The sequence below is a fragment of the Pipra filicauda genome, unplaced genomic scaffold (assembly GCF_003945595.2).
Source record: "Pipra filicauda isolate LSUMZ 115617 unplaced genomic scaffold, ASM394559v2 scaffold222_size1277272_pilon, whole genome shotgun sequence".
NCBI classification, from domain to species: Eukaryota; Metazoa; Chordata; class Aves; order Passeriformes; family Pipridae; genus Pipra; species Pipra filicauda.
Genome location: NW_024104335.1, coordinates 425,628 through 446,614, shown reverse-complemented (window position 1 = coordinate 446,614; position 20,987 = coordinate 425,628). Strand labels below are relative to the sequence as shown.

Genomic DNA, 20,987 nt, shown 5'->3' with positions numbered 1-20,987 from the left:
AGAATTTGGTTGCAGCAACTTCATAACAAATATGGGTATATTTGTATCTCTGTTTCTTCCCTTTTATGCCTTTCTAGAAAGAAACCTGCCTTGAACATGAGCTAGAAATTTATCACCCATGGAGAAATCACAGAATAGCAAAGCATGGTAAACCTACACAGGGGTTTTTGATACTCGCTCAGCCTAGAGCATATTTGGGACTGCAAATAAATTCCACTCAGCTTGGGTCCCCAATGCCAGTACAGAAGCTGGAGACTCCAATGTCTCCTGAGGACCATTTACAGAGAGGCTGATGGTTACACCTAGCACATGGAATACAGCCTCATTTGTCCAGAACTATCACATACCTGACTGTTTGCTTGCTCAAGGCTGACCAACCAGTTAGGAAGACACATGGCAGCACTAGATCAGTTCTTTTTATCTTCACCATGGTGAAAAAGACAGTTACCTATATTGGAGGTAACCACAAAGGAAAGTGGAGAAAAAATAGCAGGCTCCATAACATTATATTGTAGGAACAAAGTCCCAGTCCCAATATAGATCATCTCCATCCTGATCTGTGAGTTTGAAAAACAGCCCCTGTAAGAAAATGTATTAAAAAAAGGAGGGGGGGAGTGGGAGATTGGGTACAGCAGAGGTGAGACCTTTGAGCCCAGACAAATTCAGCCATCCTACTTTAAAACTGCAGGCCAGCTCCTGATCTAACCTGAAGTTTCACATGTCACTACAAAACTCTGGAAGTGTTGCCTTTGCAGATATGCCAAACATATGAACTGTTTTCAGTGAAGTCAGTATTTTTCCACATCTACTATTGTAAGTCTGCTGGCAGGCTGGGAGTAGCAAATCCTCCCTTATCTCCCTCCTCTCTGAGAGCATCTCTCTGTTTAAACACTGGCTAACTTAGATCATACACGATCCCCCCCCTTGGATTCCCCCTTGGAAAGTGGACAAAGAGGAGGGTGGGAGAGTCACTGGGGTTGTAAGCAACAAACCACAGAAGATGGACTGTCGTGCAGGAGGGAAGTAGCAGGGGGAAAGAGGTGACTAATGAACAGAAGGGGGTGCGTAAAATCCTACTTGGATTGCCTCTCTGGAGAACAGCTGTTTCCTTGTAAACATCTTGCTAGCTGTCCAAACAAGAAGTTCAGACACAGAACAATAAACGAGAGCACCCGGGTAGAAGCACTGAAGGCATGGGCTCATTCACTACCCTGCCAATTGCTCCAAGTGGCAGAATTCAAAAGCCAGGGAAACATTAGCTATACATTTAACCCTGTGTATGCTGTGTTGTAGCAAACGGTCTGAAGAAATATCCTTCTCCATCTGTGGTGAAACCCTTCCTAGCCCTCCTTTTCTCCCATTGTTCCTGACACAACACCAGAGCACATTATTTGACAAAGGAAAAGAGGAAATATCCTCAACAGATTGAGGAGAAAGAGCCACAGAGCCAAGAAATGAAAAAAACTTAATGTGGCAGCCCTGAAGGCCTTGAAAAGTACTACCACTGCACTGGCATCAGCAACTTGGAAGTAGAGGGAGTTATACCAGAAAAAGCAAAAAGAGTCTTTTTATTAGTCCTCAGCACAAAACAGCCTACACTGGTAGAAGCTCTTCTATGCCAGTACAACTGTGTCCACACAGGGCCCTTGCCAGCACTGCAAGGTAGCTGCGGATAGGGGAAGGAATACCAGGATAGGGGAAGGAATACCAGCGCAACCAATCCAGTAAACATTCCTAGGGCAGGCAGCCACAGAAGGCAACTACCTGCACTGCACAACAGCGAGCAGAGACATGCACCACCTTTGTCTGTTCCTTGATGCTTCTGGGGATCAAACACATACGTGCCCAATCATAAGCCTGTCCTATAAATCCTGTCCCCAAAATGCCACACAACTGTTACAGGACTGCAATAACACTTCTCCAGGAAAGAAGGGACCAATGCAAGGAAGGCAATACACAGGATAGTATAACACAACAACTAACAATAAGGGAACCCTATGTCCTGAGCCTACAGTCCAGTTATCTACACTTCCATGTTTACCTCTGACTAACCTATCTTGACTTTTATACGTTCTATTCAGTGCAAACTGCACGCATCCTAGGAAATGAAATGCCTTCTATTTCTACTCAGAAAAACCTGTAGAAGCAGAAAGAAAGTAAACACAATGATACTCTCAAAGTCAGAAATGACAAGAAGGAATTCCACACTTTAGAAATAGTCCACAGCAAGTCCAAGTTCACAGAAAAGTCCTGATGCAGTCAGATTTATTTTACCTTTTTATTTCTTCAGGGCCATTTTGTTGTAGTCATGCACACATAGCCAGGAAAAAAGACCCGCTAACAAGAATAAACATTCAGTCATTACAAGGAGAGAAGAGTGCAAGTTGTGCTAATCAAAATCCCTCTGAGCCTAAAGGAAGGCAGCTGGCTTGTTGCATCAAAGTCCAAACCAATCGGGGACTCCACCTCGTCTGGGGTCACCTTCCTGCTTCTGCTTCTCTTTCTCCATATATTTACTCCTGAAGTCATCAAAAGAGCGAGTTTCTGTATCTTGTTCTTTCTCTGGAAATAAGTTGGGAAACTGAAAGGTTTGTCCTTGGCCCTAAAGAGAAAAAAATGGTCAGAGAGACATTCCAGCCTTTCTGCAATAGCTATGATGCATATACTTATAATGAAAGACCACCCTGAAGTTTCAGCTAGTGCAAAACGGTACCTTGTAACCTCCCGAGATCTCCTTCCACCCATCTCCCCAAGATACTTGTATATCCCTTCCCCCCAAAAGCTAACTTGCAGCCTCTCCTCTTTTGTGTGCTCTTAAGACACTGACATCTTTTTTTTTTACAGATGAATGATCAGGAGATGGACACCTCTTCAAAGACTTTGAACCAGCTCAGAGATGATATGTGAGTCATACAGTAAAAGCAAGATAAGCAAAATAAGTGATTTTGTTAAAGTAACTCCACTGGGAAAATACACAGTGGATCAGGCATTCGTTATGTTAACACTCAGGATATGAGAACTGATTGCAGTTGTTTAGATCCTAGCTAAGACAGAACATTCCTAGCAGCTGTTATTGTAGGGTGTAATGTGGGCATACAGAATAACAGATATCAGAGGTCTCTTATCAACAGACATAAAGACTACAGTGTAAAACAATTAACAGTGAGAACAATATGCCTAATATATCACTAATGAGATTAAAGTGATTACATCTGCATTGTCGTTCTGCTTAACAGACAAGTCATTTAGTGAAACATCATCATCAGATCTATGTCTCCCACTTGGAAAATAAACATTTGCTTGGTCTCTGACTTTTATCTAACAGCAGGAAATCATTATTGGGTGGAAATGTACTATCCCATTAACATTACCTACTTGCTTTTTAGTGGCAAGCACAACTTCATTAAATTCAACATCACTGGCACTTCCATTCTGTATGGGCCCTTGCATAATAAAACTTGCAACTGATCACTCATAACTCTAAAATTACTCTCCAAAAGACTTAAAAACGTTACCATACGTTAACTTCTTTGGCAGCATATTGCATACAGAATTCTCAAGAAAAGCTTTTAATTGCTTCAGATCAAAACAGGTGGGTTTGGTTTTTTTAGATCAGCCATTCTTTACATTTGTGCAATGAATATAACCAAACAAGAGGCCCAGTTATTAAACAGTTCCACAAAGGACATGAAAGGAGCCTTCCACAACACAGCTACCTACTCTGCATTTTGGGATCAGAAATATGGCATAATTAAATCCAACAGAACCGTCACCACGTCCCTGACCCATCTGAATGTGTGCTATGTTTCATTTACTCAGATATATTCAACCTGGTAAATAACAGGTGTGAAAAAAATCTAAACCTCAAGCATACGCTTTGGAGAGAAAAAACATGACTTATCCCAGATGAGATTATCCAGACTGGAATCTACAAAATACCAACTCATACCCAGCAATGCTTCGGTTGTTTTTGTAGTGCATACTTCTTGGGGGTTTCCTAAGAGTCTGACCATACTACAAAAACAACAAAGGAGCTGCTGTGTACATAGCTTGATTCCAGCCTGGACAAGCTCAACTGGAACATATCAAGGTTTTCCTTTCCACTGGTGTACACTCTGAGGTTTCAACTCTTTTGTACCTTTAAATTACCAACAGGTATGCTTTTAATAGCTGTCCTATGACAACTAAAGCATAGTTCCATTTCACGGCACAGAAACTGGCCTTGAGCAATCCCCTCAGTGTCCTTGAGCAATCCCAAAGCTGCAGCCTACTGAAACTCTTCCTTTAGCTGGATCAGCAACAAACACCCTTGAGGCCAAGCACTGCCCAAGATTTTAGCACACTGAAGCATTTGGGAAAGAATTTGTTTATATTACAAAAACTAGTGTGTTTTAACACAGTGCCACTCAGCCCTGTGGTACCTATAGAACAGACAGGGCCAATACTGAAGACTTGTCTGCCCTGAAGAGGAAGCCATTTTAGTCAAACAAGACAGAAAACAATTCAGGCTAACATGGTAGGCATACCACCTACACTGAAAATCTGAGAACTATTTATATTGGTAACACTGTAGTAAGGGACTGTTCTTGTTATGGAGCACTTTCATTCTGGTATGCTTCCAGGACCAATGCATTTCCCTCACTGGAGAATGAAGGAAAGCTGTCCCTAAAGCATACTAACAACATCCACGGTAATTCACTAAGCATTGCAAAACAGTTATTATTTTAAAAAGAGGGAAGAAAACAAAAAAGATACACACAGAGTCTGTAGCAAAACCAGACAAACCTTTAAGCTGTTTATCAAAGTGCTCAGACTTCCCATTTCAAAGCTGGTGAAAGTCAAATATTGAGCTGAAAATGTCAATCTGTATCTGGAGTCTTTTAATAAATCAAAATCAGCAGAGACAAGTTGGTTCTTTCCAGCTCTTGTTTTGTGAAGAAATTCTGATTTTGGCTGGCAGCCAAACACGATTCGAAACAGCCAAGACATTACACCCTGAGAACTGAAGGTTGATAAATCTTAAGTAACAATACTCTGCAGTAATACTGCACTGTAAGGCTCTGGAGCGATGAAAGCTGTATGAAAAATAGCTGTTGTGCATGCTCAGTAGCTAGTTTTCAGAAGATGCCTGCATCTTGGGTATTTCAAAATTTCAAAAATACCAAAAGGTATCAACTTACATAAAGGACTGTGAGTCTGTCCAGGCATATTTATACTCAGTGCATCCTCCACAAGATGCCAGAGGCTACCGAGGTTCAAGCTCATATGCCACATCCTCAAAAATAAATGCCTACCAAAGGAACAGAGGGGTTGGCACTTCTTTACACAGTGCTGCTTTTTCTTACACTTTTTCTTTGTAAAAGTTTTCCCTTCTATAACAGCAACCATTTGACAACCCCATGATAAATGCATCCTCAGAATAAAATCCTCACTGGAGTAAAGTGAACAATTTTTACTAAATTCATGAGGGTTTATCTGGTTTGCAACTGCTGGAACATGAAATGCTGGCATACTCAAGCAGAAAGCAAAATTTTGGCTTACTCAAAAACCTTGCATTTGTTTACAGTTTTACCTTTTGCAAGCTCTTTATCCGCAGTCTTCCTTTTAATTGCTGAATTATTGGAATTCACACAAGCTGAAGTAATCTCTAAAAAGGCTAGGGCTTTAGAACTTTAGAACTTCTGCCAGCACAATTACCTTCGTTAGAAGCACAGAGACAGGGGGAGAAAATAAGCACACCTTTCTACCCAATATAGCTGTGCTAAGAGAAGATCCTGTAAGAAAGGACAGACACTGGAAAAAAAATAATTTTGCTCAGATAATTTAGTCTGTCTTGGAACTGGGTGCTGCACTGCCACCAAAAGAACTTTTTCACCAATGTGAGGTGATGCACTGATATTCTGTCAGGATAAGCTCTGCCACCACAGGCTCTTATATGTAAGGAAGCCTTACAGTGCTAAAAAAGGAACAAAAACCCAAACAAAGCAAGTCAGGGAGGCAGTATTGAAACACCTAAAAAAATAAAGACAATATGATGATTTTATGCATTGCTATTCTCAATTTAAGGTCTTCACAGAGACCTCCCTCTTTCCTACAAATTTTAAGGATATGTACAAGTAAGATGTGTGGTCCAGTGTTCAGATAACAGAAATGGGAGGCATTAAACTTCTTGTCCTGCACAACTCTAATCCTCAATTCAGCATTACCCAAATATACAAGGCCTCATGAGAATTCATTTGTTAAATGCCAGTAACATCTTTCACAATAAATAGTGACCTAAGCATCAATTATGTATTTTCCCTTTAGATTTCAAGCCTTTGTCATTAGAAAGGGTGAAAACACACCTTCTTCTCAGAGTCTGTCTAAGGAGTTATCACATGGAGTGGTACAAATTGCCTCCATTCATTTTTTAATGAGAGGTTAAGTGACCATAATTGGGCCTATGAAGTCAAGTGTTAGCCTTTCCACTGCTGAGCCTCACGTCACAAAATTGCTGGAAGGATTATCCAGCACAAACTCAGCACAAACTCGCTTATACTTCTCTGACCTTTGCGTCCCTTGAAAAGTTTATTAATGGAAGGTCAGCACAGATATTACTGTGCAGAAATGATGCAGCAAACACTGATCATGTAAACAGCTGTGAGATCTTCTGGTTATTTAGATAATTGAAGCACTTACTACTGTCCTTCAGAATTAGCAGAAAAGTGATGTTTACAATATCATTAAATAAAAAAAAAGTTGGATTCCCAACAGCACGGAATTCAGTCCAGCAGTAGCAGCAAATGCAGCTAAGTTTAATAATACAGTGCATTTGAACAATTCTTCTACTATTGTGGTGGTAATGTCTGATGTTAAAATGTATAGCAAAACAGCCCAGAAAGCAACTTCAAAAATCCATTCAGGAATGACACTGCACATGGAGCATCCAAGTTTTCTCTGAATTCAAAAGAAAACTGCTCTCACATCTGATGTGCAAATAGGTTAATTACTGTGAAAGTACAGGACACTCTAAACAGGGTTTGAGGAGAAAGCCTTTGCAAAAATGTTCCCACTGGTGCCATCATTCAAACAGCTAAATAGGTGTTAGTCCTAATGTTGACAAGGTCAGACTCCTTTTTACAGCCATCTCTGTTAGATTTCTCAAAACAGGTTTAATTAAAAATAGGTCTGGATTCCAGAGGCTTGTCTACAGTTGTGGTCCCACGAGTGCTAGCACCTGTTAAGCTAAAGCAGTGAGAATACTGAAGGAGGAGGAGGAGGAGGAGGAGGAGGGGATGTTGTCGGGTTTTTTCAATTTTGCTGATGTTAATGCAACTGTAAAGTTTCCTCCTGGCTTTCTTTCCTTCTTTTTTTTTTTCATTATCACAATCATAGCTGTATTGGAGTAAGGAGACAAGTTGCTGTATTACATTTTTTCATATCTACTCTGCAAAGATATATAGCTTTGGCTTTCATTTAAAAAATAAAACTATGTAGAAAAGTAGCATTTGATATCTGAGGCCATAAGTCTCTAACTTAAACCTTTCTCACTGCATTCCAAAAGGGGAAAACACGCAGGCAGGCTTTGGAATGGCAAGATATTGTTGATCCACAGCCTTCTATGATTTGAGGTATTTTTTAGTGTGAAAATATTATGCTTGGACAGATCACATATTTGTCCAGTTACCGCCTGAGAATAAAGTAAACAGCTCTGAATCTCCAAGAAATAGTATTTGGAAAAGAAAGGACAACAATTCTTACATGTGGAACAGCTGGGGTACTAGTCTGACACCTAAGGGTATGTTGACTATGACTTCATACACCTTCCACCTTTGAGACACTTGAAGTAAATTAATGGATATGTATCATGTGCTGGATTACGTAAGGTGATGCTTTATGAAGCAGGGAAACATAACTAGTCATGAGAATATACTCAGTTTCATTCAGGTAAACTGCACCACAGCTGCCACCAACTCACACTGGAAAGAGCAATACTTCCACCTAGTGGGCAACAGAAAGATCAATGCAAGACCTACCAAAAACTCATCCATATTTTTCCAGTCATAAGCAGTTTTAACTTCAAACTGGATTAATGAGAGAAAACACAGCTGGTAAAAATGGTGGGAAAGCCCAGCTATTCTGACTCACGGCAGATGCAAACTAATTCTCATGAAAATAAGGATTTTACAGTGGTTACCAAAGACTTTCCTAAATTAGGCAGATATTAACAATGGACTGCATGGGGCCTGTTACAGCCTGAATCACACCATGAATGAGAATGAAGGCAAACTCTTCAGATTCAGAAATGACACTGAGTTCCTGGCTTCGCCCACTGTTTAAAGCCAGTGTGAACACAGGACTGGGAGCTCATTGTCTGAGACATGAGAGCTAGTGATGAAAAGCTACGAACAAAAGGAAAAAGGGGGAGGAATAAAGAAAAAGGGGGACAGACAAACCCAAATGTTAAAGGAATTAACAGAAAACAACAACAATAGGAAAAGCAAAAGAGCAAAAGAGAAAAAGAAAAGAGCAAAGAGACCAGGAATGAGGTGAGGAAACAAGCAGACCAAGCTTCACTGACAAGAGTTTAGTAAATGGCCAGGATTCCCTCCCTTGAGATGAAATACAACACCAAAAGGTGGTCCCCTGATCCTGTTCATGGGACGGATGGAAAACATGGCCTTAAGAACTTATTATGGTAACTATATCATAGGGCAGTGCAGTGAGGGACTCTTGGCTGCCCCCATGTACTAAGAGCAGTCCTCAGCCAAAGCGCAACAGGGCTACATGCGTTGCCCAGAAGACAAAATGGGAGGCTGAAGGACTGACTAGAGATCCTGCTGTGCACCTGCCTTCAATACCAAACTAGTTTGGGTACATCTCCATTCCTCTGCCAAGCCACCCTTAAGGTAATGGCAACTATCCTAGGTCAAGAGGTTTGATGTGAAAGAAATGCACACAGGTATTGCCTTAAATAAATGTCTTGCTCCACAGAGGAGCAGCATTCTGCTTCCCACTCAGTCCCCCCAAGTATCCATGGGTTGCAGACTACCTCCTCCTCAACTCAGCAGACAAGAGAAAAAAAGACTGCATTAAATACAACTAAATAAAATTTGAGAACTGACTACAGTTTGCTAGAGACCCGTGTCTACTTCAGTTTTGGGAAATGAGTTTGTAAAAGCAAAGACACTAGCGGGAGGCTGTGATAATGGAAAGTGCCTGTAATTACCTGCTAAGGAACACCTCTCAGAGAAAGCAACTTGTGAGATAAAACTTCACTCCAGGCATTCAATTCCTCAGCTGTGTTCTTAACGAATCATACAATCCAGATCTCTAGCAGACAAAAACCTAACACAGACAATCCAGTTGGGAGAATGTGCCCACCAAAGCAAAGACTCTTCCTTGAAAAAAGAATGTGCTTTTTAGCCATTGTAATGCAAAATCCTCACAGAGATAAGGTTGCCTCTAACTTCAGCACAGTAAATCAACCTTAGTCCTTATCTAAATACAACTCTGTTACTTTCTAGCAACATTGTATGCATACTGTTCTTTTAAAGGTAAGGGCTGTCTAGAAAAACAGACTCTCCTCACTTTTCTTTCCACTCTCTTTCTCGGAAAAGGCTTAGAGGAAAACTTCTAAACACATATAAACTTTACAAAATTAAACAAAAAAATATCAGAATTCCCATTGTCTGTGCATCTTGACTTTGACCCCAATGCCACATGAAATCTTTGGTGGTCTTTAAGATCATACGGTGCTCCCACAACACTGAATCCTTCCCCAGGATGGAATAACACTGAGGTTGTGTTGTCAACAGCAATTTTGAGCTTATGGTTTTACAACCATAAGTAGCATTCCTTTAATGTAATTTTGGTATGTGAAGGGGTTTTCTGTCACTGATTGCACTTCTTTTTTGCGTAAAGACAGGTAAGCCCAAGAGAAGTCGAAACTATAATATGACCCTGTTGTGAAAGAAACTTAGAAGCACACGAAGCTCCTTTTCCACTGGGCAAACAACACATGTTTCAGAACCTGGTTCAGCCACAAAGCATGCTTGTTAGACATGACTAAAGGCTCTCCAAGGATTATGCCTTAGTCTTCTCTGAAACCTTTAATAAGAAGTTCCCTAACCTCACAATATATTCTTTCACTTACTGGATGTTTCAGCAATCAACCACACAAGTCATGAACCTTCCAGCACACAGAGTACAGGGTCAGCATGAAACTCACTGGCAAAGCAGCACCATATGACATCAGACCACAACCTACACACAGACCTCAAACCAATACGGGACTTGAAAACTAACCACTTGTTTGAATTTGATCTTCAGACTGAGTCATTTAAGTCTCTTTATATTCTGGAATGTATTAAAGAAACTGTCATTATTAAAGAATTGGCAGAAATATTCAGCCAACCAGGACAATTCACTGGACATTACTTCTAGCTTGGCTGGTTAACAGTCCTTTTCTCTTTCCTCACGAGCAACTATGTTAACTCACCAGCTGTACATAGGCAACCTTGTAATCTGGTTTCTTCTCTCTCTGATTCCTGTGATTCCTCTTGTTGTTTGCACCTGCAGAAATGAAGAGAATCCCACCTTTTACTTCCCAGGACTTCTGAGTTCTCCAAAGCAAGGCCAGGCTGACTTCATTAGCTCTGATTTATTGTTAAGAGGAATATGCTTCCTTCAGTACCAGCATAGCATCGCAATTACTAAAGCGTACGAAACTGAGGGACACTACTCTCCTTATTTACAAGCAGGGAACTGAAGTATCACCAGCCTGCTGACAGCCACTGTGCCTTCACCTCACACACGAAGTCTGCAAAGAAGCAAGAAGCTAAGTCTCTTGAGTAGGGGGCTAGGAGTGGTAAACTGTCCTCCCAACATCAACAGCTTCAGGAAGACAAGGAGAAAATTACCACTAAACAGTTTTAAGCTTGACAATTTTTCCTACCTAGCTAATGTGCTAGGTATACTGTTTATACACCAGGAAATTATACTCCACATCCAAACAGTTCAAAGCACCCCAACCTTCTCCAAGTATGCTGGTCAAAACTGAGTGGGAAGTACAATTTATTCCCTGCATGTTAGGCAGACATTAAACCTCTCAAATTATTAGATATTCTAACCCTCTTTTATCTCTGACTATATACATTCTACCATGACCTAAAATTCGCAAAGAGGGACACAATAGTTATAAGGACAAGCATGACTATTTTTCAGTGCTGTTTGAAATCACATGTGTTAGGTGTTTAAGACTTTACTTAATTCTGTTTTGCACATAAGCATATTACAGATGGTATTTCCAGGTTTTTTTCTTGTTTTATATGTTCTGAGTTTTACAATCTTATTTTGAAGCTTTTTTTTCATTCTCCATTTTTTACTACTACCGCTTTTTTTTCCTATTCTTTTTAAATCTTACATTACAAACACATAATCTATTAGACCATTATCTACTGGTCTAATAGAATATTTTTCTTTGCTCTGCAAATTTTGCCTTTTGTTAGATCATAACACCTCCTCTGTGTGCATGCAAGGTAATCTCAATTAACATTATTTTTTAAAAAAGGCTATGGCTGAAATTAAGTTTAACTACTAATTGTATCAAAACACAAGAAGTAGTTCCTTCTGAAGGGAGACACCCACTGGTCTTCAAAGAGAAATAGTACCAACTACAAAAGCACAAGCTAGATAACTGACAGGATGATAAGGCTTTTTAAATTCAGATTTTTCTTTTTAGAACTAAACTTACATCATAATTTAATCAACGCATTCAAATATGAAGTGGTGCATATCCATCCGAAGGAATGAATAAACAACTAAGCTGACTGACGTCACCAGCTAAGCCCTGGAACTAAAGTTTGCTGAAATCTAACAGACCTTTTGATAGCTGTAAGTCCATTCTGGCTGCACAAGGATGCTGTATTCATCCCTTTGGATTACTCAACTGCACTTACCATACTGTATCCTGGTCCTCACAGCAGCTACCGGCACATTGTATAATCTTTCAAGGTAATTCCTGATATCCACTTTTGTCATTCTAGGCAATGCAAAAACATTTTGGGGAAAGAAAGAAGAAAAAGTGTAAATATTTTTAAAAAATAAACCAGAGACTGGTTGATACTCTGGAATAAATATGTTTTCTTCTTCTTTTAACCAGGGTAGCTTTACTGCACAAAAGTATAAACTCAACAGAGATCACACACTGCTACAGCAATTCATTATCCATAAACTGTAACAACTGGTAAATATGTTATCCTCTGTAGCCTCAACAGTCAAAGTGCCAGATATATTCTGTGTTCAGCAGGCTTTTTCACTGCCTGAGCTGAGAGCCCTTTCTTTATCTTCTGAGTAGCAGTTTCTGGAATTACCAGAACCTGCCACAGGCTTGTGGGCTCTACTGTGTGCAATCAGACCGGTCAGGTTGGAAGAGTCCTGACAAACACCTGGACATCACCTTGCTTCCTCTGGATCAAACTCACATGCACTTCCTTCCTCTAAGCCCGTCCCTGGGAAGGCTGAGCCTCGCTAACCCTCGGTGAGAGGAGCCACGCAAGGCTCGGCACAGTGAGTGCCCTCGCTGCCTTCCGCAAGGTCTCCGCGGCGCAGAAGCCCCTTCCCGCTGCCCACAGGGGCACTCCGCCCTCCCGCCCCTCCGCCGCCACCACCAGCTGCCGTGCCCGCACTCACTCCATGGAGACGCGGAACTGGACGGTGTCCTCGGGCTGCGGGACGCCGGGCCGCACCGCCAGCATGAAGAAGTTGGGACGGAAGATCCGCAGCTGCGGGCCGCCCCTCTGGAACAGCGGGTACCTGCAGGGACACGGCGCCGCGCACTGACCGCCTCACTGACCGGCCCCACACGCCGCTGCCCCGGCCTGAGCCCGCCCGGCCCCCCATCCCATCCCATCCCACCCCATCCCACCGCATCCCCCCGCCGCCCGTCCCGTCCCGCTCACACGACCCTCCTGGCGCGCGCCGCCATGGCCGAGCCCGGCTGGAAGCGGCGGCGCCAGAGCGGCTCCCGGCGGCGGCAGCTGCGCCCCCTGCTGGAGCGGAGGAGCGCGGAGGGCCGTGTGAGCTGCGGGTGCGGCCGCGGGTCCGACCCTTCGCCGCGGGGAGCGGGACACAGCCTTGGGGCGAGGAGGGTCCTCTAGAGGAGCCGCAAGGCCGGGGCAGGAGGTGGGAAGTGTCTGCAAAAGGCCGCATCTGGAGTACTGTGTCCAGTTCTGGGCTCCTCAGTGCAAGAAAGACAAGGAGCTACTGGAGAGGATTTAGGGGAGAGCAACAATGATGAGGAGGGGTCTGGAGCATCTCCCTTATGCGGAGAAACTGTGAGAGACAGAGGGGATCTCATTAGTATGTATAAATATCTTAAAGTTGGGTGCCAAGGGGATGGTGCCAGACTCTTTTCAGTGGTGCCCAGCGACAGGACAAGCAGCAATGGCCATAAACTAAAACACAAGAAGTTTCACCTCAACATGAGGAAGAACTTTTTACATCGAGGGTGGCAGAGCACTGGAACAGGCTGCCCAAGGAGATCGTGGAGTCTCCTTCTCTGGAGTCATTCAAAACCCACCTGGACATGTTCCTGTGTCACCTGCTCTAGGGAACCCTGCTTTGGCAGCGGGGCTGGACTAGATGATGTCCAAAGGTCTCTTCCAACCCTAACAATTCTGTGATTTTGTGAAAATGTCACCTCTGTGGGAGGTGCCGCCTGCATTCCACGGAATCTTGAGGACAGGCTACTTCCTCCTGTCCTTTGCACTGGTGACACCCCAGTGGTGGTACAGTCCAGCCTGGGGGCCCTCAGCACAGCAAGCATGGAGCTGTGGGAGAGCATCCAGAGGAGGCTGTGGAGATGCTGGGAGGGCTGGAACACCTGCCATGAGAGGACAGGCTGGGGTTGTGCTGCCCAGAGAAGAAAAGGCTCCAGGAAGCCCTCATTGTGGCTTATAATACTAAGGTCTGTCATGACAGGACAAGGGGCAACTGTTTTAAATGGAAAGAGGACAGGTTTAGATTAGATATTAGGAAGAAATTCTTTACTGTAAGGGTGATAAGACACTGTAACAGATTGCCCGGAGAAGTTGTGGATGCTTCATCCCTGGAAGTGCTCAAGGCCAGGCTGGATGGGGCTCTGAGCAACCTGGTCTAGTGAAAGGTGTCCCTGTCCATGGCAGGGAGTTTGGAACTAGATGATCTCTAAGGTCTCTTCTTACCTAAACCACTCTTACAAATCCATGATGCCACAGCATGTGCCAACAGAGAGCCGTGATGTACATGTAGGCACCAGAAACAGGCTGAAGAACCATGGGGGAGAACCACCATCCCTAGTGGACTTCCCTCCAGAAGGGTATTTCAAGGGTTGGCAAAGGCAAGAGGCCCTACAGAATAGCTCACATCTCAAATTTGGTAACAATCATTTGTGTTTTGACATCTACATTGAATTAACCAAGTAATTCACACTTCAGTATTGGGCTTTAATATTGTATGCAGGTTAATGGCCCAAATAAATATTCTAATATAATATTCGAATGTGTCATACTCTATTTTGCACTGTGATTCATCTGCATCTATGGAGAGGTATGTGCTGAAAACTATCACTTGTAGACATTTTGCCCTTTATTCCCAATTCTCTGATTCACTTCATCACTCAAACTTTCAAGTCAATTTCAACAACATTTGGCACCCAGATCATGAGCTCGCCCAGAAGAGTCAGGTTTTGGTATCTGCCTGTAGGATGGCTGTAAAACAGCCCTAGTCCTGGGTCTCAGTATACTGAGTCTCAAGATACTGAGCCTCATTCTCAGTTGTAGAGTCAGAATAAATGATATTAAATAAGGATTTGGACCAACTCCAAAATCCTTGCAAAGTGGGATGGTGGTAGATAAAATATGAAACACCACTCCAGAGGGCTGTCATTGGAGTAGGTACTGGTTGTGCTTTATTTACAAAATCCAGAGATTTGTACACAGCAATCTACAGGAGAGCATAGGGCTGGTATCAGGAGGATAAAGGGACATGTTCAGCAGGAATTGAAAATGCCAGCAAGGAGTCATCTCAGTTCCACAGGGAACCTGCTTCCCCTTGAGGAAGCCACCAGACCCCTCCAGGAAGAAAGAGAAGAAAAGCAGCAGCAATAGCCAATCCAGGCTGATGCGATTTTTGTTATCATTGAGGCGTGAGAACACAAGTGATCGGTGAAGGAAGAAAGAGGAGACCAGCAAGGTTTCAGCACACCACTAAAGGCCATCCTGCCTGGTTCTTTACTTCCAGCGCCCGCCAACCTTGCCCTTGGCTCCTGCCTTCTTGCTGCTACAATACAAAAAGAAAGAAAAACATGTCAGTATGATGGAAGTGGTGGGGCTCTGTGGCCACTCTGCATTTCTGACTATTAGATTAGGTTTGAGCTGCTTTTACTTCTAACAGGTTGGGCACGCCCGTCATAGACCACATCCTAAGAAAAATATTGTAAATACTGTGGAAAGAGATTCCCCCTGGGGGTCTAAGTGAAAGACCAGGATGTGCATGCCTGAAAGAGGTGGACCCTTCCAGATTTCCTGCATTATCAGGGCAGAAATCCAGGTGGTCTCCAAACTAAATGACAGGCCTGTCCAACCACAGACTTGATGTTTTTCTGAATGCAAATCTGCTATGATCTGGATTTTAGGATTTAGAGCTCTTTTTGGAAAAATTTCCTCAGTATCAAAAAGCTCTGATCAAATTCCCCAGATGCTCTAATCATCTAGTAGTAGAGGCAAAAAGCTGAGCACTAATTTAAATACAACTAAGAACTGCTCTGCTTTAGCAAAGACGGAGCGGCTTGTCACTTACATCATGAGAGCAAGAGCCTCCAAAGAAATCCAACCAACTTTTTAGGCCTCCTCTCAAATCAGTATCCCTGTCTTGCTCATGGTGTGTGGGAACAGTCCAGTTAAACTCCCCACTCAAAGCACCTGAGGCAAACCCTCTCCAAGAGCATCTTCTTGCACACAGAAGGGCAATCCTACATGCAAGCCACTTACCTTCTGACTGAGAAGCAGACACACCGGGAGTCAGCATGGGGCTAGGTGTGAAGTTAGTTGAGTTAGATTCCGCACTAGTTCCCATTAGCAGCACCGTGGTTTATGGGGCTTGGCACACCCCCAAACCTTTTCATCTTACACACACACTGATGAGGCTGCTTCTTGAACCAAAGCACATGCAAACTGGGGGCAGCTCTTTGACACAGAAGAGCATGCGGTTGGGGGCCAAGCACAAGGCGGTGGGGCCTTGCTATCAACAGGAAGGCCTTCTTCAGAACCACTGGTTCCACCAGGAGCAGAGAAACATGGGGATGTCACATCTGGGGAGATTTTTGTTGTGCTGCCCCATGGATTGGTTCAAGAGCACCAGCCATATTTATGGAAGGATGTAGCACAGTGACAGAGACATACACATGTGTATACTTTACCTTTTGACCAAGATAGGCTTGGTCTAGTTGAAAAAATTTACCTTTAATGTGAGAGAGAGCATGCTTTTTCTGCTTATGTTACAATTAATCTCAATGTCCCTTTTGCCGGCCTTTCCGAAGGTTCAAAACCCAGTATAGTAGCTGCATAACTCCTCAAACAAAGGCAGAGTCCTTTTATCTCCACAAGCACCTGTGATGTTTGATGTTATGCCTAACCTTTAGACTGTGCTTAAGGAGCCTTAATAATGTCTGAAGCAAAAGACTCACTTAATCCTTGTATAACACGTTAGCAGGCAATGCTTTGGAATGATGGTGTCTAGACTGGATAGAAATTTAAGCACATAGAAATCTCATGAGCTGTGGACTTCTCAGTGCAACCTTTTCAAATGATGTCCTGAGAGAGTATCATGTCCTTTGGGGAGCAGGCATGCAGTAGCCTGTTGTGGGTGGTGTGGTAGTGCCTCTCAAGAGCAGCAATGTCCAGCCAAACTAGGGCATTCTTCTGCAGCTGCACATTCTGCTGAGATTTATCAGCCTACAGCTCTGTACAGAAAATACCACGTGAAGGTCAAGCGTTACGTTTGGCATCCACAGACAACCAAGCCCCCAGTGTTCCATTTATCTGTTAAAGCAGGGGGCCTTGGGGAAGTGGGAAGGTACTGTCTGGTCACTCCTATCATTCAAAGATGTCACCAAAGACCACTGCTTCATTCCTGGCATGACTTTGCTAAGATACAGAAGCACAGAGAAGATCAAATCCCACCACTGGAGAGTTCTCCTCTTTTGCTTCCCTGCAGTTACTTCTATGTGGCTGTCAGTTTTCTATGTCCTAGCCCCCAGGCTTCGTCTACACCTGGTCTCTCATAAGTTCATTAAAAATACCTAGAATAGTTAAAGATATAAAGCTCAAAAAAGTCTAGTGAAATAGTCTTGTAGTGAAGGAAAGTGGGAGAGAGATGATGAGTGAAAAGAACTCACTACAGTAATCCCATGATGTTAGTCTTGTTACACACCATTCCTTGTAATCTTAGCAACCACTTGTTTACCCTTTGTAAACAAGGGTTGTATTCCCTCAAGTATTCAAAGCACCTCGGTCAGGTGTTTGAAAAACCCAACAATAAGTGGATGACAATTTTGAAGTCAGGGTGTGAAGAAACATGGGGTTTTTTTTCTTGTTAGGTGTTACATTCACTTCAGTTTCCCCTTCATTTTCTCAGTGTGAGGCAGGATGGGAGTCGCCCTTCCATCTCCAGCCTCATTCCATTGCAACAAGAAAATGACGGTGTTGAGGCTGAAGTGACTAATTTGAACACTGAGAAGATATCCCCAGTCCAGGAGCTAGGAAGGGGATATAAGTACTTACTGCTTCTGGGCCTGATCAATCCGGTTCCTGAGGGTGACAATCTGCAAACAACATACATGACCAGCGTTTTTAGAGATCAAGAAACATTTTTCCCTCAAGGAGAGGGGAGTTTTACCTGCTGAAGTGCTGGAAACAGGTGCCTATAGTAGGAATAAATACTTCCTTTGAAATAAAAGCTCACCCACAGTTGAAGGAGAGAAATGTTTCTTCTTGGCAATAAATCTGCAAGCCAGCTTCACACATCAAGGGAAAGAGGAGCTAGAATTTTATAACCCTTACTAGAAGAGTTTTACATATTCAAATTAATCTCCTATGAACTCACATATCAAACTGTAAGAGAGTGAACCAGAATGAGTTCTGCCCAGCTGGAAATGGATGCCTCCATCATCTGCATGTGGTGACCTCACCTCCTCACTTTTCCCTTAATCCTACATATTAGGAAGTGTGTAAGCTCAAAGAGTTTCCATAGTCTTTGGATGGGGACCTCAAGAATGGAAGATGGGTGTCACATTCTGCTGGAGTATCTTTGCTGGGCTGGCAGAGCAGGAGGCTCGGAGCTTGCAGCAGTCACCACCTTCCCAGCCACTCATCTGATAAGAGAAGATGACTTTTAAAGGGGCTGAAGAAGAAAATATTCAAGGGGAACCTCAGGAACAAAAGAGGAGAGGGTTGAAATGGGGGCTGTGAAGACCTTCCCAAGCTCTTTTGATGACTGCAAGCCTTCAGAGTGCCTATTGTACCAGATGAAGCATCTCTTCGTTTAGCCATGAGTAAACTGCATATCTCAACCTGATGCATGGGAAACCAAACACCTACCTTGCACAGGATGAGCACCTTATGGCCTGACTTAGCATCTCAGTCCTGGTTTGTAGGCTTAGACTTGCTACTGAAATCCTGGGATTCTTCCAGCTCAGGTACTGGAAAAGCCCACAAAAAGACTAGGGTGTGATAGAGAGCCCTCTTTTGCCCCTTCACCCTCTCATTTGGAACTGAGTCAGGGTTCTACTTCTTTTCCCTGAATTGGAAAAATGCCTTTTCTAAGATGTACACTTTGCATCTGCTTTTGGTGCAATTTTAAGTTCTGCACTGACCCTTGAGGTCCAAGAACTGGTGACCCAAAATTTGAATATTTGAAGTCGCGCTTGACATTCCCCTCATGCAAAAGAAGAAAAAGAAAAGTCATACATTCAGGTTGTCCCAACAGCTGGTATTTCCTGGCTCATGTCTTTCCATGGCAAACAGAAAAAAAATAAGAGACTGAAACATTACCAAGAACACAATGAAGGACAGATCAACAGATCACCTGCTTTTGTACTTACTCGTGGAAGTTTTATTATCTGCCTCAGCAGTTTAAATTGTTTTTTGCAACCAGGTATTTTTCCTGAGTGTGGAGGAGAACCAGTTGTCTTCAGTTTGACTCAAAAGACTCAAGACTTACCTTCAGTGATAACCTTGTGATTGTGACTATAACACTCACTCTCCAATGAAGCACCAAAGAGCAACAGACACTAAAGAATGGCTCCATTTCTGTGTGTCCCAGTTCCTTCCTTTGTCTCTCCCTTTTGCATCCTTGCTTGTGTTTCCTTCATTCTCTTTGCTATTTTCACTTACCTTTCTCCTCAATTTTTTCTTGCTATCATCTTCCCTTTGTTCTTTCAACTTTCTTCTCCCATCTTAGCTGTGCATTTTCCTTCTGCTTTCCTCATTCTTTGTATTTTTTGTTACTTGCTTTTCATCAGTGGGCACCCCTCTCTTTGTTTATGCAGAGGTTTCATTACCAGATCATGTACCCATCCCCTGGCACTGTCTTATTTCCTGTTTTTCCACACCCACTTGACCTGTTATCCTTAAGCTAGCCCTCTCCAACACTTTGGAACTGGATAACCATGTGCCACAAGGTAAAGAGGCTTTCTAAACCCTATACTATTCTTTTTTGTGAAGTCCAAGCTATTACATATGTATCCCTAAGCTTTTTTGCGTGTATCCCAGGTGCATCAGGGTGACACCCCATGCACACAATACCAGAGGTTTGGATAGGGAATTATTTTAGAGGTGCATTGGGTTCCATGCTCACTTCTTCAGCCACATCCCTGTTGGACTCTTGACTCTTTTCTAAATTACCACTTTATATCTTTTCAAAAAATGGAAAGGGAGAGAAAAAGGAAGTGAATGGAGAGACACCAGATCCAGTTTTCTCTTTTCTCTCTGCACTTGGAGCCAAGTGCCAGTTCCCATCTGGCTCCTGGCCTCTGACCATGCGGCAGGCTCATGCATTTGGTAGCCTTTGCTGCTGCTGTTACACAGGCAAGTTCATTGTACTTACAACTTGGAAAGCTCCTGCAGCCTGCAACGCATTGTTAAAATCTAAGAGAGATTGAGATAGTTACATTGGTGTTGCTCACTCCCTGTCAGCATGTGTCTGTGTGATTGGAAATTAAAAGTAGAGCGAGACATAGAGAGATCCGGTAGGATTTCTCAGCCACTGAAACCTGAAATGGGTGAGTGCAGCCCTATCCAGTGACTTTGTGAAGGAAACATGTCCACTTCCTGTTACCGTATGACACTTCAGTCAGATGCTCCTGTCTGGAGACAGTTTTCAGTGACTCCAGAGAGCTCAGCCCACAGGTATTCTGTCTGGGATGGAATAAAACTCACAACGTTCAACTTTGAAATCAAGGATGGATGTAAAAATATTACTTTGCAATGGAGATTAATGAATTGAGAGTTACTGAATTTTTAGGCCACAGTTACTTATAGATAAACAAGAATGAATCAAACGTGTTTCAGCAGAGGGCAGGGAGTCTGTTTTCCATTGGGATTGCCTTTCCATGGGGCACTGAAAACCTTGAGAGTGATTTATCCAATTTCAGACTGAAGTGTGAAATCCAGTTCAGGTATGTATATTAGGGGAATGCAGTTCCAAGCATCTTGCTGCTTAAATATTGCAAAAGGGCATTGGAGACCCAAATGATGTCACGACATGGCTTTTGCCAGAGGAGTTACAAAGATTTTTACATTTTGGACCCAGTGCCATTAGCAAAATGGTCTCTCAACTCACCTCATATTTTTTCCTCTTGATCTGCTCTGTAAAGTCATATTTTTCGGTCTCCAGCTGATATAACCAGTCCCATAGCTCCTTGGCCTTTTCCCTGTGTGTTTATGGGAAAAGGAAGATGGGAGAAACAT

At 43.0% G+C, this 20,987-nt stretch overlaps 2 protein-coding genes across 2 annotated transcripts in view; both read right to left on the bottom strand.

The window, feature by feature from the left end:
• Positions 1 to 2,248: 2,248 nt before the first annotated feature.
• MRPL23 (mitochondrial ribosomal protein L23) lies at positions 2,249 to 12,989 on the bottom strand. Its single transcript, XM_027724120.2, has 5 exons — positions 12,942 to 12,989; positions 12,673 to 12,795; positions 11,940 to 12,022; positions 10,481 to 10,554; positions 2,249 to 2,602 (listed from the first exon to the last, which is right to left on the bottom strand). Exons 1-5 carry the CDS (start codon positions 12,965 to 12,967, stop codon positions 2,438 to 2,440), a joined length of 471 nt encoding a protein of 156 aa, XP_027579921.2. The 5' UTR covers positions 12,968 to 12,989; the 3' UTR covers positions 2,249 to 2,437.
• Positions 12,990 to 14,910: 1,921 nt separating this feature from the next.
• TNNT3 (troponin T3, fast skeletal type) overlaps positions 14,911 to 20,987 on the bottom strand; it is a 37,985-nt gene continuing 31,908 nt past the window's right edge. Inside the window, 3 exon segments of the mRNA XM_039381421.1 lie at positions 14,911 to 15,300; positions 20,125 to 20,165; positions 20,860 to 20,950. Coding sequence (XP_039237355.1) covers positions 15,252 to 15,300; positions 20,125 to 20,165; positions 20,860 to 20,950 — 181 coding nt within the window. The 3' untranslated portion in view covers positions 14,911 to 15,251.